Genomic DNA, 24,910 nt, shown 5'->3' with positions numbered 1-24,910 from the left:
GGGATAATAACTGTTCCTGAACATGAAGGTGTGGGTCCTGAGGACACTGTACCTCATTCCTGATGGCATCAGTGGTCCTTGTTGACGTGCTCAGTGGTGGGAAAGTTGCCTTTGGCAGAGAGAAGTTTTTCTTTAGTGCCTGGTGTGGGAAAGTTATTCCGTGATTATTTCCTCAACACACATTAGGGTTAGGGTTTACAAGGGATAGTCTGGGATAGAAGCTGTTTGCAGTTGCAGCCAAATAATAACTTTGTGTGGGTTTCATATAATGTTAATATTCTCATCAATGTCTAAAACTAAACCGGGCAGTGTGTCAAGGCAACAGCTCAATCCCAGAGTCGGAATCCCAGTAAGTCGGAGTACAGGAAGACAAAAGGGTGAAAAGACAATTATGGGAATCATACAAACACCTCCAAATAGTAGCCAAGATGTGGAGATGCGATTGCAAAGGGCATTAAAATTGGTAATATTACAATTGTATTGGGGGACTTAGGAAAATCAGGTTGGTGGCCGATCACAAGAGAGGGAATTTGTTGAATGTCTATGAGATGGCTTTTTATAGCAGTTTGTGCTAGAGCCTACTCAGGGAAAGGTTATCTTAGATTGAGTGTTGTGTAATAACCCAGACCTAATTAGGAGGCAGTGATCATAATATGATTGAATTCATACTGCAGTCTGAGAGGGAGAAGCACAACTCACCTGTATCAGTATCACAATGGAGAAAAGGGAATTACAGAGGCATGAGAGAGAAGCTTGCCCAGGTGGATTGGAGGAGGATACTGGTGGGATGACGGCAGAGCAGAGATAACTGAAGTTTCTGGGAATAGTTCACAAGATGCAGGACAACAGAAGTAGTTCTCAGATGGCAGGGTTAGGCAACCATGGCTGACAAAGGAAGTTAAGGACTGCATAAAAGCCAAGGAAAGGGCATATGAGGTAGCAAAAGTGAGTGGGAAGATTTTAAAATCCAAGAAAAGGCAACTAAAAATCTACAAGAAAGAAAAGGATGAAATATGAGGGCAAGCCAGCTGATCATACAGGTTTTTCTGTTATATAAAGAATAAAAAGGAGATGAGAGTTGTTATTGGACCACTGGAAAATGATGCTGGTAAGGTAGAAATGGGGGTCAAAGAAATGGCAGATGAACCTAATGTGTACTTTGCATCAGTCTTCACTGTTGAAGACACTAACAGTTTGCCAGAGGTCCATGAGTGTCAGGGAGGGGGAGTGAGTGCCATTGCTATTACAAAGGAAAAAGTGCTAAGCAAACTCAAAGGTCTTAATAGACAATAGACAGTAGGTGCAGGAGTAGGCCATTTGGCCCTTCTAGCCAGCACCGCCATTCACTGTGATCATGGCTGATCCCCATTCCTGCCCTCTCCCCATATCCCTTGACCCCGCTATCTATAAGAGCTCGATCTAACTCTCTCTTGAATGCATCCAGAGACTTGGCCTCCACTGCCTTCTGGGGCAGAGCATTCCACATATCCACCACTCTCTGGGTGAAAAAGTTTTTCTGCATCTCTGTTCTAAATGGCCTACCCCTTATTCTTAAACTGTGGCCTCTAATTCTGGACTCACCCATCAGCGGGAACATGCTTCCTGCCTCCAGCGTTTTCAATCCCTTAATAATCTTATATGTTTCAAGCAGATCCCCTCTCATCCTTCTAAATTCCAGTGTATACAAGCCCAGTCGCTCCAATCTTTCAACATATGACAGTCCCGCCATTCCGGGAATTAACCTTGTGAACCTACGCTGTACTCTCTCAATAGCAAGAATGTCCTTCCTCAAATTTGGAGACCAAAACTTCACACAATACTCAAGGTGGGGTCTCACCAGGGTCCTGTACAGCTGCAAAAGGACCTCTTTACTCCTATACTCAATTCCTCTTGTTTTAAAGGCCAGCATGCCATTAGCTTTCTTCACTGCCTGCTATACCTGCATGCTTGCTTTCATTGACTGATGTACAAGAACACCTAGATCTTGTTGTACTTCCCCTTTTCCTAACTTGACTCCATTTAGATAGTAATCTGCCTTCCTGTTCTTGCTGCCAAAGTAAATAACCTCACATTTATCCACATTAAACTGCATCTGCCATACATTTGCCCACTCATCCAACCTGTCCAAGTCACCCTGCATTCTCATAACATCCTCCTGACATTTCACACTGCCACCCAGCTTTGCGTCATCAGCAAATTTGCTAATGTTACTTTTAATCCCTTCATCTAAATCATTAATGTATATTGTAAACAGCTGCGGTCCCAGCACCGAACCTTGCGGTACCCCACTGGTCACAGCCTGCCTTTCCAAAAGGGATCCGTTAATCACTACTCTTTGTTTCCTGTCAGCCAGCCAATTTTCAATCCATGTCAGTACTCTGCCCCCAGTACCATGTGCCCTAATTTTGCCCACTAATCTCCTATGTGGGACTTTATCAAAGGCTTTCTGGAAGTCCAGGTACACTACATCCACTGCCTCTCCCTTGTCCATTTTCATAGTTACATACATTTTCATAGTTTCATAGTCTTAAGGTGGGTAAGTCACCTGGACTAGATGGACTACATCCCGGAGTCCTGAGAGAGGTTGCTGAAGAGTTAACGGATGCATTGGTCATGATCTTTCAAGAATCACTTGACTCTGGCTGGTCCCGGAGGACTGGAAGATTGCAAATGTCACTCCACTCTTTAAGCAGGGAGGAAAGCAAAAGAAAGGAAATTACACGCCAGTTAGCCTAACCTCGATGGTTGGGAAAGTGTTGGAGTCCATTAGTAAGGATGAGGTTTCGGGATACTTGCAGACTAAAGATAAAACAAGTCAATGTCAGCATGGTTTCTGCAAAGAAAAATCTTGCCTGACAAATCTGTTAGAACTCTTCAAGGAAGTAACCCGCAGGGCGGACAAAGGAGAGGCAGTGGATGTCATTTACTTGGATTTTCAGAAGGCGTTCAATAAGGTGTCTCACATGATGTAGCTTAACAAGATAAAATCCGATAGCGTCACAGGAAAGATACTGGCATGGATAGAGGAATGGCTGACAGGCAGGAGGCAGCGAGTGGGAATAAAGGGGGCCTTTTCTGTTTGGCTGCCAGTGACTAGTGGTGTTCCTCAGGGGTCAGTATTGGGACCGCAGCTTTTCACATTGTTTGTCAATGATTTAGATAATGGAATTGATGGCTTTGTGGCAAAGTTTGCAGATGATATGAAGATAGGTGGAGGGGCAGCTAGTGCTGAGGAAGCAATGTGATTGCAGCAGGATTGATGTAGATACCAAAGTGACAGATGGAATACAGTGTTGGGAAATGTATGACAGTGCATTTTGGTAAAATGAACAATAGTGTGGACTATTATCTAAATGGGGAGAAGATTCAAATATCCACTTAGGAGTCCTCATGCAAGACTTCCAGAAGGTTAATTTACATGTTGTGTCTGTGGTAAAGAAGACAAATGCAATATTGGCATTTATATCAAGGGGATTAGAATATAAAAGCAAGGAGATAATGCTGAGGCTTTATAAGACACTAATCAGGCTACACTTGGAGTATTGTCAACTGTTTTGGGCCCCATACCTCAGAAAGGATGTGTTGTCATTGGAGAGTCCAGAGGAAGTTCATGAGGATGATTCCAGTAATAAAGGGGCTAACATATGAGGAGCATTGGGCATCTTTGGGCCTGTACTCACTGGAACTTAGAAGAATGTTGTGGGGGGGGGGGGGGGGATCTTTTTGAAACTACCGAATGTTGAAAGGACTAGATAAGGTGGATGTGGAGAGGATGTTTCCTCTGGTGGGAGTACTCTGAACTAGAGGGAACTGCCTCAATATTGAGGAGCAGTGTTTCAGAACAGAGATAAGGAGGATTTTTTTAGCTAGAGAGTAGTGAATCTGTGGAATGGTACAGATTGCTCTGGCACAGACTGCAGTGGAGGCCAAGACTGTGGCTATTTTTAAAGCAGAAGTTGGTTGTTTCCTGATTGGTACGGGCCTCAAAGGATATGGTGAGGAGGGAATGCATAGGATTGTGGGATATGGGATGCGCCACGTGATGAAATGGTGGAGCAGATTCAATGGGCTGAATGGCCTAATTCTGCTCCTATGCCTTATGGTTTTATGACATATTGTCATGCCAACAATATTTCCCTCAATGTCAACCAAACAAAAGAGCTGATCATTGACTTCAGGAAGAGGGGCAATTTGAATTTGTCTACATCAATGGTATGGAGGTCGAGTGGGTTGAGAGCTTCAAGCTCCTCAGAGTGAACAGCATCATTACTCTCTACTGAGTTGTGTCCACAACATGGACAGGGGTGACGGCAGAGCAGCAACGGCTCGGCTGGTACTTTGGAAGAAATTCCGAGGGCACAGAGAGGAAAGAAGAGGAAGAAATACATCACAACGAGGAAGAAGTATTCTAAAGGAAAGATGACACAACCGTGGCTAACAAGAGTAAAGTCAACATAAAAGCCAACAAACTGACTAAGTATTTTGCATCAGTCTTCACTATGGAAGTTACTAGTAGTGTGCCAGAAGTTCAAGAGTGTCACGGGACAGAAGTGTGTGAAGCTGCCGTTATGAGGGAGAAGGTTCTTGGGAATCTGAATACTCTGAAGGTAGATAAGTCACCTGAACCAGATGGTGTACTCTCAGAGTTCTGAAAGAGGTGGCTGAAGAGATTGTGGAGGCATTAGTACTGATCTTTCAAGAATCACTAGATTCTGGACTGGTTTCAGAGAAATGGAAAATTGCAAATGTCACTCCACTCTTCAGAAAGGGAGAGAGGTGGAAGAAAGGAAACTATAGGCCAGTTAGTCTGACCTCAGTGGTTGGGAAGATGTTGGAGTCGATTGTTAAGGATGAGGTCTCAGGGTACTTGGAGACACATGATAAAATAGGCCATAGATTCTAGCATGATTACCTGAGAAATCTGTTGGAATTCTTTGACAAAATAACAAGCAGGCTGGACAAAGGAGAATTGGTGTACATTTTGTACTTGGACTTTCAAAAGGCCTTTGACAAGGTGCCACACACAAGGCCGCTTAACAAGGTAAGAACTCATGGTATTACAGGAAAGATTCTAGCATGGATAAAGCAGAGGCTGATTGGGAATAAAGGGAACCTTATCTGATTGGCTGCCAGTGACTCGTGATGTTGCACAGGGTCTTGTGTTGGGATCGATACTTTTTATGTTACATGTCAATGATTTGGATGATGGAATTGATAGCTTTGTAGCAAAGCTTGAAGACAATGTGAAAATAGGTGGAGGGGCAGGTAGCTTTCAGGAAGTAGAGAGGCTACAGAAGGACTTTGATTAGGAGAAAAGGTAAAGAAGTGACAGATGGAATACAGCATCTTGAAGTGTGTGGTCATGCACTTTAGTAGAAGAAATGAAAGGGTCAACTATTTTCTAAATGGAGAGAAAGTAAAAAATCTGAGTTGCAAAGGGACTTTGGAGTCCTTGTGCAGGATTCCCTTAAGGTCAATTTATAGATTGAGTCAGTGGTGAAGAAGACAAATGCAATGTTTCAAGCGGACAAGAATATAAATCAAGGATATAATGTTGAGGAAATCCAATCACAAACGAGAAAATTTGCAGATTCTGAAAATCCAAACAACACACAGAAACAGTTGATGGTTCTATCCGAGGCCCTTCACCAGGACTAAAAATGAGGACTATGTCAGACGTCCATTGATCATTTTTGTGGACTCTGCCAAGTTCCTCCAGCTTTCTGTGTGTGTTGATGGATGTCAGCTGTTCAGTTCATGGCTCTTCTGTAGAACCAAACAGCATCCGTGGAAACGAACCGTCAACGTTTCGGGCCGAGACCCTTCATGCAGTGTACTTTGTGTTTACATAACCACTGTTCTACGTAACTCCTGATTGAGACACACAGACATCTAATGGTAACCCTCTGCTAATTCAGTCACTTTTAGCCTAAAAATTATTTTTACCCGTCCTGCACTTTGCACTGTGAACGATTCCAGTAAAGTGTCCACTCCTTCATCCAACAGTATGCTCGGGTTGAAGAGGAAGTCTGCATAATTGTAGTCATGGTCTTTGACCCGGAAGGTGTCAGGCATGAGCGGGTGCCAGTGGTACAGGTGGTTAAACTCTACGGCAATCCGGTTCCGATACTGAAATTGCTCTTTAAACAGGAGCTCTGGATTAAACTGCATACTGAAATGGTAACCGCTCAGATGCTGGACATAGTCCTCGATCACTATTTTAATAGTTTCACCTGTGGTGGAGAGAAGTAAACAGATGTATAAAACCAAACTGATGATGTTCACCAGCTCAGGAAGTTCACACAGTAACATCTACCCTCAGGCTGTGAGACTAACGAATACCCTACCGTCACCAAGGTCTTGTCACTAGAACAGAGAGCTGTTTACTATTTACCTCCACTGGGCATTTGAATTATATTTTATTAACTTATTTATAGTTTAATATTTTGCTTTATGTGCCGTGTGTGGTATATGACCTGCGGGTGTACGGTGGTCTGGCGGAACGTTGTTTCGTTTGGTTGTATATATGTAGTCAGGTGAAAATAAACTTAAATTTGAAATACATAGACCATAGACACAGAGCAAGCCCTTTGGTGCACGATGTTGGATCAACCTTTTAACCTGCTCTAAGATCAATACAACCTTTCCCTCCTACACAGACCTCCATTTTTCTATCATCCATGCGCCTGTCTAACAGGTTCTTAATGTATCTGCCTCTACCATCACCTCTGAAAGGGCGTTCCAAACACCCACCACTCTCTGTGTAGAGAACCTGCCTCCGACATCCCCCCTTTACTTTCCACCAATCACCTTAAAATTATACCTTCTTATAATTTTCTGCCCTGGGAAAAATCCACTCTATCTCTTATCATCTTGTACACCTCTATCAAGTCACCTCTCATTCTTCACTCCAAAGAGAAACTCCCTACCTCGTTCAACCTATCTTCATGAGGCTTGCTCTCCAATCCAGACAGCCTCCTGGTAAATCTCCTCTGCACCCTCTCTGAAGTTTCCACATCCAGAACGGAACACAATGCTGCAAGTGTGGTCTAAGCAGGGGCTTATAGAGCTACAACATTACTTCACTGCTCTTGAACTTAGTCTACTGACGAATGAAGGACAACACACCACACACCTTCATAACCACCCTATCAACTCAAAGAACAATACAGCACAGGAACAGCCCTTCAGCCCACAACATTACTGCAAGGTAATTAAACCTGAGGTTAAACAACCACCTGAACTACCCCCTTCTGCCTACACAACATCTTATCCACCCAGTCTCTGCACATCCATGAGCCTATCTAAGAGTCTCTTAAATGCCCCTGGTGTACGTGCTTTCACCACCACCCTGGCAATGTGTTTCACCCTTCTACGTATATAAAAATGCCCTGGACATGTCTTTCCACTTGCCCTATCTCATCTTAAATGGATGCCTTTCCGTATTAAACCATACACACAGTGGCCACTTTATTTACACCTGTACACCTACTCATTAATGCAACTATCTAATTAGCCAATCACGTGGCAGCAACAATGCATAAAAGCATGTAGACATGATGAAGAGGTTCAGTTGTTGCTCAGACCAAACACCAGAATGGGTAAGAAGTGTGATCTAAGTAACCTTGAAGGTGGAATAATTGTTGGTTCCAGATGGGGAGGTTTGAGTATCTCAGAAACTGCTGATCTCCTGGGATTTTCATGCACAACAATCTCTAGAGTTTACAAAGATTGTTGCAAAAAGCAGAAAATATTCAGAGAATAGCAGTTCTCTGGGCGAAAATACCTTGCTAATGAGGGAGATCAGAGGAGAATGGCCAGACTAGTTGAAGCTAACAGGAAGGTGACAGTAACTCAAATAACCACACATTACAACAGTGGTGTCCAGGAGAGCATCTCTGAATTCACAATACATTAAACTTTGAAGTTGATGGGTTACTGCAGCAGAAGAGCATGAACACACACCCAGTGGCCACTTTCTTAGCTACCTAATAGTAGCCACGGAGTATAGAACATAGACAACTACAGCACAACTTCGGCCCACATTGTTGTGTCAACCATGTAACCTACTCTAGAAACTGCCTAGAATTTCTCTACCGCATAGCCCTCTATTTTTCTAAGCTCTATGTACCTATCTAAGAATCTCTTAAAAGACCCTGTTGTATTTGCCTCCACCACCGTTGCTGGCAGTGCATTCCACACACACACAACTCTCCGTGTGGAAAACCTATCTGATATTCTCCTTGTACCTACTTCCAAGTGCCTTAAAACTGTGCCCCTCTTGTTAGCCATTTCAGCCCTGGGAAAAAACCTCTGGCTATCGACAAAATCAATGTCTTTCATCATCTTATACACCTCAGTCAGGTCACCTCTCATCCTCCGTCACTTCAAGGAAAAAGGCCAAGTTCACTCAAACTATTCTCATAAGGAACACCCTCCAATCCAGGCAACATCCTCGTAAATCTCCTCTAAACTCTCTCTATAGTATCCACATCCTTCCTGTAGTGAGGTGACCAGAACTGAACACAGTACTCCAAGCAGGATCTGACCAAGGTCTTATATAGCTGTAACATTACCTCACGGCTCTTGAACTCAATCCCATGGTTGATGAATGCCAACACACCACAGGCCTTCTTAATAACACTCTCAACCTGCACAGCACCTTTTAGTGTCCAATAGTCAAGGACCCCAAGATCCCTCTGATCCTCCACACTGCCAAGAGTCTTACCATTAATACTATATTCTGTCTTCATATTTGACCTACCAAAATGAGCAACTTCACATTTATCTGGGTTGAACTCCATCTGCCACTTCTCAGCGCAGTTTTGCATCCTATCAATGTCCCACTGCAACCTTTGACAACCCTCCACACTATCCACAACACCCCCAACCTTTGAGTCATCAGCAAACTTATTAACCCACCCTTCTACTTCTTCATCCAGGTCATTTATAAAAATCACAAAGAGGAGGAGGTCACATACACTCTCTCTCTCACACAGTGGTGCACACATGACACATGCATTCACTCGCACACACAATGCACACATTCACTTACAGACACATGACTCATGCACTCTGACACACACACTCACCCTTTCACACACATTCATTCTCCCACATACAATGATGCACATACCCACTCTCACACACACACACAATGATGCACACTCATTCTTTCTCTAACACACTCACACAATCACTTATCAGACCCTAAGACATGAGCAGAATTAGGCCATTCAGCCCATCAAGTCTGCTCCACTATTCCATCATGGCTGATCCCTGATCCCACTCAACCCCATACACCTGCCTTCTCGCCATATCTTTTGATGCCCTGATCAATCAGGAAAAATCAATTTCCACTTTAAATATACCCACGGCCTTGGCCCCCACCAGTCTGTGGTACAGCGTTCCACAGATTCACTACTCTCTGGCTAAAAATATTCCTCCTTACCTCTGTTCTAAAGGGTCACCCCTCAATTTTGAGGATGTGCCATCTAGTTCTGGATACTCTCACCATAGGAAACATCCTTTCCACATCCACCCTATCTAGTCCTTTCAACATTCGGTGAGTTTCAATGAGATCCCCCCGCATTCTTCTAAATTCCAGTGAGTTCAGGCCCAAAGCTGCCAAACACTCCTCATATGTTAACCCCTTCATTCCCAGAATCATCCTCATGAACCTCCTCTGGACTCTCTCCAATGACCACACATCTCTTCAGAGATGTAGGGCCCAAAATTATTGACAATACTCCAAGTGTGGCCTGACCAGTATCTTATAAAGCCTCAGCATTATCTCCTTGCTTTTATATTCTATTCCCCTTGAAATAAATGCCAACATTGCATTTGCCTTCTTTACCACAGACTCAACCTGTAAATTAACCTTCTGGGAGTCTTGCACGAGGACTCCTAAGTCCCTCTGCACCTCTGATATTTGAGCCTTCTCTCCATTTAGATAATAGTCTGCACTATTATTCCTTTACCAAAATGCATTATCAAACATTTTCCAACACTGCATTCTATCTGCCTCTTTTTTGCCCATTCTTCCAATTTGTCCAAGTCAAATTGCTTCTTCAGCACTACCAACACACCCCACCCCCCACCTATCTAACATTAACTGCAAACTTTGCCACAAAGCTGTCAACTTCATTATCCAAAACGTTGACGAATAATATGAAAAGCAGCGGTCCCAATACTGACCCCTGAGGAACACCACTAGTCACTGGCAGCCAACTAGAAAAGACCCCTTTTATTCCCACTCACTGCCTCCTGCCTGTCAGCCATTTCTCTATCCATGCCAGTATCTTCCCTGTAACACCATGGAATTTCATCTTGTTGAGCAGCCTCATGTGTGGCACCTTATCAAACGCCTTCTGAAAGTCCAAGTAAATGACATCCACAGCATCTCCTTTGTCCACCCTGCGGGTTACTTCCTCGAAGAACTCTAACAGATTTGTCAGGCAACATTTCCCTTCACAGAGACATACACACACAGACACACCCACACCAGTCTCGTCCACATTCCCCGAGGAGAGGGGCAGGGCTTTGTACCGATCAGGATGAGGCGGGTGGTCTGGAAGAGCTGCTCGTCACTCCAAGTTGGATGTTCCTCCTTCAGGATGTCGCAGACACGGTTGTGTTCTCGCAGCCAGAGGGTGGCGTACATTAGAAGCCCGGGAATCAGCCCGAATAATTCGTGGCCGACAGCCAGCTGTCTCTCCGCAGGCACCGTTTTCGGATACTTCATTCTCACTGAGGAGTCTTTTACTGATGGGGGGTAGACCTCTCCGTTCACCACCTTGGTGCAGAACAGATAGTTAAACATTGCCCCCTTCATTCTAATTCTGCTAATACAAGGAGGTATGCTTTTAAGATGATTGGAGGAACGTTGGGGGGAATGCCAGAAGTAAGTTCTCTTACACAGAGAATGGCGAGGCCTGGAAAGCATTGCCAGCATGGAGGTAGAGGCTGATACATTAGGGGCTTTTAAGAAACTCTTAGATAGGCACATGGATGATAGAAAAATGGAGGGCTGTGTGGGAGGGATGGCTAGATTGATCCTAGAGTAGGTTAAAAGGTTGGTGCAGCATTGTGGGAAAGAGGACGCAGATTGTGCGGTGGAGCTCTATGTTCTGTGCACCGTTGGTGTGTTATTTGTGTTAAGTCTTTCTCAACAATATTGTGGGATCAACAGGGAGCTCCCAAGGCAACACACAATGCACTAGAGAGATCAGCAGGCTGTGTAGGGAAAGGAATGTTTAGGGTTGAGACCCTGAATCAGTCCTCATCCAGGATGCTGACAATTCCTTCCCTCCCACAGATGCTGCCAGCCCCATGAGTTCCTCCTGCACTTTGTCTGGATTCCTGCATCTGAAAAGATTCTGCAGATGCCAGAAATCCAGAGCAACACACATAAAATGCCGGTCAGGCAGCTTCTATGGAGGGGAATGAAGAATCAATGTTTCAGGCCGAGACTCTTCATCAGGCCCAGCGTTAGCTGAAAATGTCAACTATTTATTCCCCTCCTGGGAACTGCCTGACCTACTGAGTCCTCCAGCATTTTGTGTGTGTTGCTCGAAAGGATTCTTGTTTCCCGTCTCCTGTCCGGCCCTGGTGACGGGGAGCTGCCTCGGGGCTGAGGTTGAGACCTGCACCCCGCAGTTCCAGCAGGCGGGCCTCACACTGACCCACGGCACAACCGTCCAGTAACCGAGGACAGTGGGTTCGGGGAGCTTACCTGAAACTTCAGCTTTCCATCCTTGAAAAGCCTGAGATGGTGCTGTCTCTCCAGAGATTCTCCGTAAACGTGGCTGAGGTCCACCTGGGCAACATTTCAAAGATAACGATTCGGTTCACTTATTTATTTGGAGATACAGTGTGGAACGGTCCTCCTGTCCCACCGAGCCACACCGCCCAGCGTCCCACTGATTGATTTAACCCCCGCCCAATCACGGGACAATCCATAATGAGCAATTAACCTACCAACCGGTACGGGAGGAAACCAGGGCACTCACGGGGAGAACGTACAAACTTCCTCACTGACTTGGCCAGGACTGAGCTCTGAACTCCCATGGCCGGAGTTGAAACAGCGTCGCACTAATCACTGTGCTACCGTGACAGACCAGAATCACAATCAGTTTCAATTTCCTGGACGCATCTGGTGAAATTTGTTGTTTTGTGTGGTTGCAGTACATTGCAATACATGATAATTTTTAAAAAACTATAAATTACAATAAGAGATACATATATAAATAAATTAAAGAAGTAGTGCAAAAAGAGAGGAAGTAGTGAGCTAGTGTTCATGGGTCCAGTGTCTGTTCAAAAATCTAACGGTGGAGGGGAAGAAGCTGAGATATCGAGTGTGTGTCTTCAGGCTCCTGAACCCACCCCACCCCACCCCCAGCCGATGTGGTAATGAGAAGAGGGTCACATGTACATCAAGACGTGCAGTGAAATATGTAATTTGCATCAACAACCAACACAGCCCGAGGATGTGCTGGGGCAGCCTGTAAGCATCTCCTTGCTTCAGGCACCAACAGAGCATGTTCAGAACTTAATAATCCGTCCAATTTTGGAACGTGGGAGGAAGCTGGAGCACCTAGAAGAAACCTACAGAGTTAGAGGGAGGAGATGCAAATTCCTCATAGACAGCTTTGGGAATTGAACCCAGATCGCTGGTGCTGTAAAGCAGTACACTAATCGTAATGCTACCATCCCACCTGAATGCTTAGCTCAGTGAGTAAGAGTCCGATGGAGTCAAACGCAACATATTTAACGACGGCATCTTGTTACTTTGCAATGGTCTTTGTGTCTTCACTGGCCATAGGAGTAGTACCAGAAGACTGGATGGTGGCAAATGTTACTCCATTGTTCAGGAAAGGGAGCAGGATAACCCTGGGAATTATAGACCAGTGAGTCTTACTTAAGTGGTGGGCAAATTACTCAAGAAGATTCAGAATTGGCTTGCCCACAGTACAATGCAACATTCAACGTTTTATGTTCTATGTTCAACATAACCATCATTCTCAGCCAGCAAAACCCAAAGTAACTTCAACATAAATGATTGTTTCCTTGTGTTCATCCCTGAATGCTCATGAAGGAGGCATTTATTGACCATTCCCAACTGCCCAGGAGGTTGGGTGGTGAATTTTCCTTGAATTACTGTAGTCCTTCTGGTGAAGATGGTCCCCCAGAGCTGTTGGGGAGGGAGCTCCAGGATTTAGATTTGGTGGTAATGCTGGAATTAAGAAATATTTCCAAGTCAGGATGGTGTGGGCCTTGGGTGGGAACCTGTTGGTGGTGGTGTTCCCCCGGGACTGCTGCCGAACACCTCCTTGTGTTGGAGGTTGCCGGCTAGGGATGTGGCTCACTGCCATACCAACTTCCAATTCAGCACGTCAGTGAAGGGTGGATCACCACGGAGAACATTCTAACTGGTGTGGAGGGGCCACTGCACGGGGTCAGAAAAGCTGCAAACTCAGCCAGCTCCCTCATGGGCACTGAGGGCATCTTCAACAGGCGATGCTTCAAAAAGGAAGTATCCATCATGAAGGACCCCCATGTCCCGTTCTCATTGCTACCATCAAGCAGGAGGGCCAGGAGCCTGAAGACACACACTCAATGTTTCAGGAACAGCTTCTTCCCCTCTGCCGTCAGATTTCTGAATGGACAATGAACCTGTGAACACTCTCAGTACTTTCGTTTGTTTCTTTTTCCACGACTTATGCAATTTATTTTTTTTTTAGATATTTCTTATTGTAATATTCTTGGTGATTGTAGGGATGACTTGCAGCGGACTGAAAAGCTTGAGAATATAGATATTAAGGAAGAGGATGTGCTGGAGCTTTTGGAAAGCATCAAGTTGGATAAGTTGGACCAGATGGGATGTACCCCAGGCTACTGTGGGAGGCAAGGGAGGAGATTGCTGAGCCTCTGGCAATGATCTTTGCATCATCAATGGAGACGGAAGAGGTTCTGGAGGATTGGAGGGTTGCAGGTGTTGTTCACTTATTCAAGAAAGGGAGTAGAGATAGACCAGGAAATTATAGACCAGTGAGTCTTACTTCAGTGGTTGGTAAGTTGATGGAGAAGATCCTGAGAGACAGGATTTATGAACATTTGGAGAGGCAGAATATGATTAGGAACAGTCAGCATGGCTTTGTAAAAGGCAGTCGTGCCTTACGAGCCTGATTGAATTTTTTGAGGATGTGACTAAACTCATTGATAAAGGTACAGCCATAGATGTAGTGTATATGGATTTTAGTAAGGCATTTGATAAGGCAACCCATGCAAGGCTTATTGAGAAAGTAAGGAGGCATGGGATCCAATGGGACATTGCTTTGTGGATCCAGAACTGGCTTGCCCACAGAAGGCAAAGAGTGGTTATAGACGGGTCATATTCTGTATGGAGGCCGGAGACCAGTGGTGTGCCTCAGGGATCTGTTCTGGGACCCCTGCTCTTTGTGATTTTTATAAATGACCTGGATGAGGAAGTGGAGGGATGGGTTAGTAAATTTGCTGATGACACAAAGGTTGGGGGTGTTGTGGACTGTGTGGAGGGCTGTCAGAGGTTACAGCAGGACATTGATAGGATATAAAACTGGGCTGAGAAGTGGCAGATGGTGTACAACTCAGGTAAGTGTGAGGTGGTTCATTTTGGTAGGTCAAATATGATGTCAGAATATAGCATTGATGGTAAGACTCTTAGCAGTGTGGAGGATCAGAGGGATCTTGGGGTTCGAGTCCATAGGACACTCAAAGCTGCTGTGCAGGTAGACTCTGTGGTTAAGAAGGCATATGGTGTATTGGCCTTCATTAATCATGGGATTGAGTTTAAGAGCTGAGAGGTAATGTTGCAGCTATATAGGACCTTATGAGAATAGGTTGTGTGAAGGATGAGAGGTGACCTGATAGAGGTGTACAAGATAATGAGAGGCATTGATCGTGTGGGTAGTCAGAGGCTTTGTTCCAGGGCTGGAATGGCTAGCAAAAGAGGGCATAGTTTTAAGGTGCTTGGAAGCAGGTACAGAGGAGATGTCAAAGGTAAGTTTTTTTACGCAGAGAGTGGTGAGTGCGTGGAATGGGCTGCCAGCGGTGGTGGTGGAGGTGGAAATGATAGGGTCTTTTAAGAGACTCCTGGATGGATACATGGATACATGGAAAAATAGAGGGCTATGGGTAAGCCTAGGTAGTTCTAAAGTAAGGACATGTTAGGCACAGTTTTGTGGGCCGAAGGGCCTGTATTGTGCTGTAGGTTTTCTATGTATTGCTACCGCAAAATAACAAATTTCGTGATAGATGCCAGTGATATTAAACCTGATTCTGATTCTGATCCTGGTCCCAGTCCCACAGCCCTCTGCACCTTTGCTCAACGACAGTTGGCTGCATAGGTTGATAGGACAGTAAAGAAGTGTGCCATATTTGTCTTCATTCGTCAAGGCACTCAGTTCAAGGGTCAGGAAATTAGATTGCAGCTTTTAAAAATTTAGCGAAGTTGCATCAGGAATATTGGAGTCAAAGCTGGTCACCCTACTACAGGAAGGATGTGGAGGTTTTGGAGAGGTTGCAGAAGAGGTTCAGCAGCACACCATCAGGCTCACAGGGAATGAGCTGTAAGGAGAGAAATAGACCAAGCTTGTCTGACCTTCACTCATTCTCTAATCCAAGTAATGGCCAGTGTCCACAGGGAGAGAAAATTTGCAGATGGATGATCTTACTGCAGAAGGAACCACTTCTGAGACTGCCATGGAGGAACAGTGGGATCTTGGGGTCCATGTCCTTAGATCTCTCAAAGTCGCTATGCAAGGCGGGATGCATAAGGACATGTACAGTGTGTTGGCCTTCATTAGTTGTGGGATTGAGTTCAAGAGCTGCCAGATAATGTTGCAGCTCGATAAAACTTCAGTTCATGGGTTCCCAACCCTTTCTATGCCATGGACAAAAGCTATTACACAAGGGGTCCAGGGATCCCAGGTTAGATCACGCTTTCAGTATTGCGTTCAGTTCCATTCTCCCCATTATAGGAAGGATGTGGAAGCTTTAGAGAGGGTGCAGAGGCGATTTACCAGGACGATGCCTGGATTAGAGAGAGTGTCTAATGAGGACAGGCTGAGCGAGCAAGGGCTTTTCTCTTTGAAGTGAAGGAGGATGAGAAATGACTTGATAGAGCTGTACAAGATGATAAGAATGGACAACAAGCACTTTTTCCCCAGGGTGGAAATGGTTAGTACGAGGGGGAATAATTTTAAGGTGATCAGAGGAAAGTATAGGAAGGATGTCAGAGGTAGTTTTTTGTTTTACACGGGATGGTGGGTGAGTGGACGCTCTGCTAGGGTTGTTGGTAGAGGCAGATACATTGGGGGACATTAGGGACATCAGGCACATTCCAGTCTCCACCCAGCTAACAGAAGTCTCCAGCCACTCATTTCCAATCCATCACCTGCGGCCTATTTAAACCCAGCTCTCATCCGCAGTCCCTGTTCACTCATTGGACCAGCCAGCCTCAATCAGTATCCTTGTTGCCTGTGTTGTTTAATATCCATTCTCCCTTGTTTTGTGGCTTGTTATTTTCACAGTTTATTACTAAAATTGTCATTCATCATTGAATCATCTCTGCTGCTTTGCATTTGGGTAGGGCCTCCTCTACATTTCCTGATAGTTCTACATTTGGTTCTATTCCTGTCACTTTGCGTGCTTCCCCAGCCACTGAGTATTACTGACATCCTTCACTTGTGTTGCTGTGTTGAAGGTTAGTTAACACACAGAGGTCCAGCCACTCACCCCGTGACCCAAAGCTTTTGTGAAGCCAGGACCTCGATCAAAGTTGGTTCTGAAGAACTGATGTGTGAAGTGTTGAGCGAAAAAAGCAAACATCAGGTTGGTGCCCTGGGGATCTGGGATGAACGAACGCCTCAGCAAGAACTCCTCTGCTAATTTTGTTGCGTTAGGCCGTGTCTTGTATCCTACGACATAGCACAGAGATCTCCATCACTTGCGTGGCTTTAGAAAAACTATATCACAACACGTCTACAGAAAGTGGTGGACACGGTCCGTCACAGGTCAAACCCTCCCCAGCATTGAGCACATTTACAAGGATCACTGCCACAAGAAAGCAGCATCCAGCATCAAGGAGCCCCACCACCCAGGCCAGGCTCTCTTATTAACATCAGGAGGGAATGTACAGAAACCTCAGGTCCCACACCAGCAGGTTCATAAACAAGCTGGAGGAACTCAGCAGGTCGGGCAGCATCCGTTGAAATGAGCAGTTAATGTTTCAGGCTGAGACCTTCCGTCAGTACTTGGTGAGTCCTGACGAAGGGTCTCGGCCCGAAACGTTGACGGCTCATTTCAACAGATGCTGCCCAACCTGCTGGTTTCATCCAGCTAGTTTGTACGTGTTGATTTGACCACAGCATCTGCAGTGTACTTTGTGTTCAGAAACAGTTATTACCTCTCAACCATCAGGCTCCTGAACCGGCATGGATAACCACTCAACTTCACTCTGAGCTGATTCCACAACCTAACAGACTCAATTTCAAGGAGTCTACAGCTCATCTCACTATTACCTACCTGCCCATTCATGGCCGATTTGTCTTCTTTTGCAACACACGCAAAATGCTGGAGGAACTTAGCAGGCCAGGCCACATGAAGGGTCTTAGCCCGAAACGTCATCTTTTCCCTAGATGCTGCCTGGCCTGCTGAGTTCCTCCAGCACGTTGTGTGTGTTGCTCTGGATTTATTGCACCCGCAGATTTTGTCGTGTTTGTCTCCTTTTGTACATTGGTTATCTGTCAGTCTTTGTTTCCATCCAAGGGGTCAGTGTGGACTTGGTGGAAGATTACGAATACCTGGGGATACGAATGGACAGTAAACTGGACTGGTCAAGGAACACTGAGGCTGTCTACAAGAAGGGTCAGAGCAGTCTCTACTTCCTGAGGAGACTGAGAGCCTTTAACATCTGCCGGACGATGCTGAGGATATTCTACGAGGCTGTGGTGGCCAGTGCTATCATGTTTGCTGTTGTGTGCTGGGGCAGCAGGCTGAGGGTAGCAGACACCAACAGAATCAACAAACTCATTCGCAAGGCCAGTGATGTTGTGGGGGTGGAACTGGACTCTCTGACGGTGGTGTCTGAAAAGATGACGCTGTCCAAGTTACATGCCATCTTGGACAATGTCTCCCATCCACTCCATAATGTACTGGTTAGGCACAGGAGTACATTCAGCCAGAGACTCATTCCACTGAGATGCAACACTGAGCGTCATAGGAAGTCATTCCTACCTGTGGCCATCAAACTTTACAACTCCTCCCTCGGAGGGTCAGACACCCTGAGCCAATAGGCTGGTCCTGGACTTATTTCCACTTGGCATGATTAACTTATTATTATTTAATTATTTATGGTTTTATATTGCTATATTTCTTCACTATTCTTGGTTGGTGCGGCTGTAATGAAACCCAATTTCGCTCGGGATCAATAAAGTATGTCTGTCTGTTTATGTATAATTTTTCATAAGTTCTACTGTATTTCTTTATTTTCCTGTAAATGTCTGCAAGAAAATGAATCTCAGGGTAGTATTTGGCAACATAGATGTACTTGATAACAAATATACTTTGAACGTAGAGTGAAATGCATCATTACTGACAACAACCAACACAGTCTGAGATGTGCTGGGGGCAGCCTGCAAGAGATGCCACACTTCTGGCACCAACATTACACGCTCAGAACTGACTCACCCTCCCTGTACATCCATGAAACTCCCTGCATCCTGATGTCAAAATCATTACCCGTTCACTGAATGGAAAACTGCGGGACATTAACACCGCAGGAACACACAAAACTCACGGCAGGTCATAAACACGAGACTCTGCAGAAATCCAAGCAGCACACACAAAATGCTGAAGGAACTCAGCAGTCCAGGCAGCGTCTGTGGAGATGAATAAGCAGTCGACCCTTTCGGCCAGGACCCTTCATTGCAAATTGGAAAGGAAGGGGGCAGAAGGCAGGAGGAGGGGGAGGAGTACAAGTTGACAGGTGATAGTGAGATCAGGTGGGGGCAAAGGTAGGTGTGTGGGGGAGGGTGTGGTAAGAAGCTGGGATCTGATAGGTGGAAGAGATAAAGGGCTGAAGAAGGAGGAATCTGATAGGAGAGGAGGATGGACTATGGACGAAAGAAGGGAACCAGAGGGAGGTGACAGACAGGTGAAGAGAAGCGAAGGGGTAAGAGGGAATGGAAACATAGAGAAGAAGGGAGCAGGGAGAAATTACCAGAAGTCAGAGAAATCAATTTTCACTAGGTCAGGTTGTACGCTACCCAGACAAACATAAGACAATAAGCCCATAAGCTGTAGGAGCATAATTAGTCCATTCGGCCCATTGAGTCTTCCCTGCCATTCCATGATAGCTGATTTATTATCCCTCTCAACCCCATTCTCCTGCCTTCTCACCACAAACTTTGGTGCCCTTACTAATCAAGAACCTATCAACCTCTGATTTAAATATACTCAATGACTTAGGCTCCACAGCCATCTGTGGTAATTAATTCCACAGGTTCACTGCCTTCTGGCTAAAGAAATCCTTCCTAAACTCTGTTCTAAAGGGACCTCCCTCTATTCTGAGGCTGTGCTCTCTGGTCCTAGATTCCCCCATGATAGGAAACATCCTCTCCACATTCACTCTATCGAGGCCTTTCAATATCCGATAGGTTTCAATGAGATCCCCCCTCAGTCGGGCCGAGACCCTTCATCAGGACTGGAGAGAACAAGATGAGGAGTCAGAGTTAGAAAGTGGAGGGGAGGGGAGGAAGAAACACAAGGTGGTAGGTGAAACCGGGAGGAGGGAGAAGAGTGAAGTAAAGAGATGGGAAATTGATTGGTGAGATCGATAAAGGGCTGGAGAAGGGGGAATCTGATAGGAGAGGACAGAGGCCACAGAAGAAAGAAAAAGGGGGGGGGGTGGAGCAGCACCTGAGAAATGTGATGGGTGGGCAAGGTGAGAGAGGGAAAAGGAGATGCGGAATAGAGAAGAGAGGGCGGTTACTGGAAGTCTGAGAAATTAATGTTAGTGCCATCAGGTTGGAGACTATCCAGATGGAATACCAAGTGTTGCTCCTGCAACCTGAGTGTGGCCTCTCTATGACAGTAGAGGAGGCCATGGATGGACATGTTGGAATATGAATGGGACGTGGAAATAAAATGGTGGCCACTGGGAGATCCTGCTTCTTCTGGTGGCTCCCAATCTACGTCAGGTCTCACCAATATACAAGAGGCATAACCGGAAACACTGAACTCTGTATAGGACACCAACAGACTCACAGGTGAAGTGTTGCCTCACCTGGAAGGACTGTTCAGGGCCCTGGATGGTACTGAGGGAGGAAGTGTAGGGGCAGGTGTAGTACTTGTTCCACTTGCAAGGATAAGTGCCAGGGGGAGATCAGTGGTGAGGAACGAATGGACAAGGGAGTCGCGTAGGGAGTGAGTAGGGAAAGCAGAAAGGGGGGGAAGGGAAAGATGAGCTTGGTAGTGGGATCCAGTTGGAGATGGAGGAAGTTACAGAGAATTAAGTGCTGAATGTGAAGGCTCGTGGGGTGGTAGGTGAGGACAAGAGGAACCCTATCATTGGTAGGGTGCTGGGTGGATGGGATGAGAGCAAATGTGCGTGAAATGGAAGAGATGTGGCTGAGGGCAGTGTTAATAGTGGAGGAAGGGAAGCCCCTTTCTTTGAAAAATGAGGACATCTCCTTTGTTCTAGTATGAATAGCGTCATCCTGAGAGCAAATGCAGCAGAGACGGAGGAATTGAGAAAAAGGGATGGCATTTGTACAAGCAAAAGGGTGGGACGAGATATAGTCCAGGTAACTGTGAAACTCTGTGGGTTTGTAATAGGCATCAGTGGACAAGAGATCGAGAAAGGGGAGGGAGGTGTCGGAAATGGACCAGGTAAATTTGAAGGCCGGGTGGAGTACCACGGCTCACCAACCCCCGATTGAACCCTGGCCTCAACTCCCAATGACCAGTTAACCTACTAACTGGTACATCTTTTAAACGTGCAAGGAAACCAGAACATTGGGAGGAAACCCACACGCTTCATGGGAAGAAACATATAAAATCCTTGTAGATAGCACTGAAGTCCCATGCTCCAAGACGTGTAGTGTTTCGCTAACTGCAACACTGTGGAACCTGTAAAGTTTATTCACCACACTTTGTATGAAATCACAGGGTTTTTCTTTGGTCAAGGTCAATACCTAGTTATCAGAGGATGGAACTGGACGGAGGACACATTATACACTGTTCAGTGCCGTCATCCTCTTCCATAACCCCAGCAGAAGCCAAAGGCTTTTCCCATTGTAGGTCCCTCTTCTTTCAGTAGTCCCTGCAATTTTATGTTTAATCCCGCTGGATGGACATAACGGACGATCTAACCTGGACCCACAACACCTCATTAGTCAAGAAGGCAAGGCACTGGCTGCGCTTTCTGAGGAGACTGAGGCTCCATTCTAACAACTTTCTCCAGGAACACATCGAGAGCGTCCTGTCTGGCTGCATCATTGTGTGGTACGGAAGCTGCAAGACCCTACAGAGGAGAGTAAAAACTGCCCAGAGGGTCACTGGGACCACCTGTCCCAATATTTGCAACATTAACTGGGAGCATTTCCTCTGAAAATCCAACCCTACACTTCCATCATGAGAGGTTGGGACAGGTGAGGCCAGCAAACAAGGTTCTGGTGAAGCTGTACATGCCAATCCCCTGTACGGTGGATTACAGAAACACTGATCAACTCTAACCACACCGTCAGTTTCAGAAGATAATGGAGATGGGAGGTCATCAAAGCCCTATGCACCACTTGGGAGCTAACTAGACACTAGAACACCACAGCACAGTACAGGCCTTCAGCCCTTGATGTTGTGCCAACCCATATATTCCTTAAAAAAAAAGTAACGGCTCAGACCAAACCAAGAGCAGCAGCGTTGCAGACGAAGGCCCTGAAGTATTGTTGAGGACCCCTACCACCCAGCCCACAATCTCTTTGACCTAGTACCGTCAGGAAAGAGGTACAGGAGCATCAGGATGAGGACTGCCAGACTGGGTAACAGCTTCTTCCCTCAGGCTGTGAGGCTAATGAATACCCTGTCTCCACCGAGGTCTCATCACCAGGGCAGCGAGCTGTTTACCGTTTACCTGGGCTGGGCAGTACATGCATTTGAATATTTTATTAACTTATTTATGGAAATATTTTGGTTTGTGTGTTGTGTGCGATACATGGTTTGAGGCTACACTGTGGTCAAGAGCAATTTGTTTCATTCGGTGGTGTGCGTGTGTGTACACAAACACACATACACACTCACGCTCACACACACATGCACACTCACACACACATACAGACATACTCACACACACACTCGCACACACACACACTCACTCACTCTCACACACACTCACACACACACTCATACAGTCAGGTGACAATACACTTGAACTTGATGTTTCAGCTTACAATCTTTCCCTTGCCTCGAGAAAGTTCGACCATCTCAGGTACTCAACTCTGTACAAGTCCCAGACACAAAGCGAGGAACAAATGAGGCAGAAGGAAGAGAGATGCAGTAAGAAGTTGGGAGGTGATAAGTAGAAGACCTGAAAGGTTGGAAATTTCTCTAACCTCCAGTAATTTCTCCCCTTCCTTCTCTCTTTTCCATTCCCCATTCTGGTTCCCCTCTGACACCTTCTCTTTGCTTGACCTGTCCATTATCCCCCTTTGATTCCCCACCTCCTTCCCTCTCGCCCATAGTCACTCTCCTCTCCAATCAGATTCCTCCTTCTTCAGCCCTTTACCTTTTCCACCTATCATCTCCCAGCTCCTTACTTCACCCCCCCTCCTACCTGGTCTCACCTTATCACCTGCCAGCTCCCCTCCCCAACTTCCTTTCCAGTCCTGATGAAAGGTATTGGTCTGAAATGTTAACTGTTTATTCCTCTGGCTGATTTACTGAGTTTCTCCAGCATTTTGTGTGTGTGGTTGAGATAGTCCCAGGGAGACCATCCCCACTTGGTTTCAATCCTTTCCGAGAAGCTGTTGGGACACCCTTTGTAAACAGCAGAAAATAACGTTACTCATCTCCAGGATGGAACCATTGAACAACGTCCTTACCTTTAGTTCCGGCTGGGGTTGGACAGTCCTTTGGCACAGGGGGAAGCAAGCGGGTGAAGTAAGTCACGTTAGAGTAGCCTTCCCATGTGAGGTAGTTGTAGTCCGAGTTGTATGTTGGAGGGCTGGGGATCAGGTTCGACCTCACTGTGAGAGAAGAAACATCCCGTTTCAGAATCAGGATTGGGTGTAATATCAGTGGCAATAGTTGTGAAATTTGTATACTGCAATGCATCATAATAACACATCAACCTAAAAATTACAATAACATTACATTAAAAAGAGAGCAAGAAGTAGTGAAGTTCATGGGTTCAGTGTCCATTCAGAAAATTGAAGGCAGAGAGGAAGAAGCAGTTCTTGAATCGTTGACTTTGTCTTCAGGCTCCAGTCCCTCCTCCTTGATAGTAGCAATGAGAAGAGGGCATGTCACGGGTGACGGGGGTCCTTAATGACGAACGTTGTCTTTTTGAGCCATCACCTTTAGAAGATGTCCACAATGCTGGTGGAGGCTGGTGCCTGTGATGAAGCCGGCTGATTTGACAACTTTCTGCAGCTTTTTCCGATCCTGTGCGGTTGCCCCTCCGTACCAGACGGGGAGACAACCAGTTAGCATGCTCTCCATGATACGTCTGTAGAAACCTGAGAGTCTTTGGAGACGTACCAAGTCTGCTCAAACCTTTAATAAAATATAGCCACTGTTGATGCACCATCAATAACTCTCGGAGATGTGAGTTGAGTTTTATACCGGGGTCTGTGGGAGGAGCCACAGGAGTAGTCAGTCAGTCAGTCACTACAGTGTCCAGATGTAGCTCACAACTTTTATGTCCTTCTTTGCAGTTGCGTCCATACGTTGGGCCGTTGGGAGGAGAAGGAGGAGTTCTTGACCATTGTTTCTATCATCAGGGGCTGACAAGCTGCTTACAGGTATTTAGTTCAGGTTGAGGATCCAAACCTTTTCATCCTTGTTGCTAAGGCATTTCTGGCAGGAACTGAAAGTAACCTTTGCATTGCAAATTTCTTTTACTTTCAGGTAACAATTCTGTAGTTGTCGTTTATACTTCCAACCCGCTCATTGTTTGTTACTGCCCATTACCAGCTCTTTATCACGCACTCCCTCTGAATATCATACGCATCCCTTTGTGTTATCATCCCCAACCCCTCCCTTCATGCTCCTGTACATTGTAACAGTTGTTTCATCCCAAACCTTTCTCAACTCTGACTCATTGTCGGAATAAACAAAGAATCGTTGACCTAGAATCAAAATGCTGGAGGAACTCAGCAGGCCAGGAGCATCTATGGAAAAAAGCACATTCGATGTTTCGGGCCAAGACTGGCTCGAAACATCGACTGTCCTCTTTTCCATAGGTGCTGCCTGGCCTGTTGAGCTCCTCAAGCATTTTGTGTGTGTTGCTCAGATTTCCAGCATCTGCAGATTTTCTCCAGTTTGTGACTGACCTGGAACATTGGCCCCTTATTTAAGAAAGGAGGTGTGGGCATTGGGGGGGGGGGGGTCCAGAGGAGGTTCACAAGAATGATTCTGGAAATGAAAGGGTTAACATACAAGGAGTGCTTGATATCTCAGGGCCCGTACTCGCTGGAGTTTAAAAAAATGAGCGGAGATCTCATTGAAACCTGACAAATATTGAAAGGCCTAGATGGAGTAGATATTGAGAGGATGTTTCCTATAGTGGGGAGTCTAGGACCAGAGGGCACGGTCTCAGAATAGAGAGACGTTCATTTAGAACAGAGATGAGGAGGATTTTCTTCGGCCAGAG

At 45.7% G+C, this 24,910-nt stretch overlaps 1 protein-coding gene across 1 annotated transcript in view; it reads right to left on the bottom strand.

The window, feature by feature from the left end:
• Positions 1-24,910, bottom strand: part of LOC132407455 (prostaglandin G/H synthase 1-like) — a 102,863-nt gene that overhangs the window by 5,370 nt on the left and 72,583 nt on the right. The window contains exons 5-9 of the mRNA XM_059993984.1: positions 23,139-23,282; positions 16,777-16,958; positions 11,735-11,818; positions 10,549-10,795; positions 5,947-6,233 (exon numbers count right to left, since the gene is read on the bottom strand). Coding sequence (XP_059849967.1) covers positions 5,947-6,233; positions 10,549-10,795; positions 11,735-11,818; positions 16,777-16,958; positions 23,139-23,282 — 944 coding nt within the window. The remainder of the gene's footprint in view (positions 1-5,946; positions 6,234-10,548; positions 10,796-11,734; positions 11,819-16,776; positions 16,959-23,138; positions 23,283-24,910) is intronic.

The sequence above is a fragment of the Hypanus sabinus genome, chromosome 18 (genome assembly GCF_030144855.1).
Source record: "Hypanus sabinus isolate sHypSab1 chromosome 18, sHypSab1.hap1, whole genome shotgun sequence".
Lineage (NCBI taxonomy): Eukaryota > Metazoa > Chordata > Chondrichthyes > Myliobatiformes > Dasyatidae > Hypanus > Hypanus sabinus.
The sequence above is the reverse complement of the archived record's forward strand: the minus strand, read 5'-3'. Positions and strand labels throughout refer to the sequence as shown.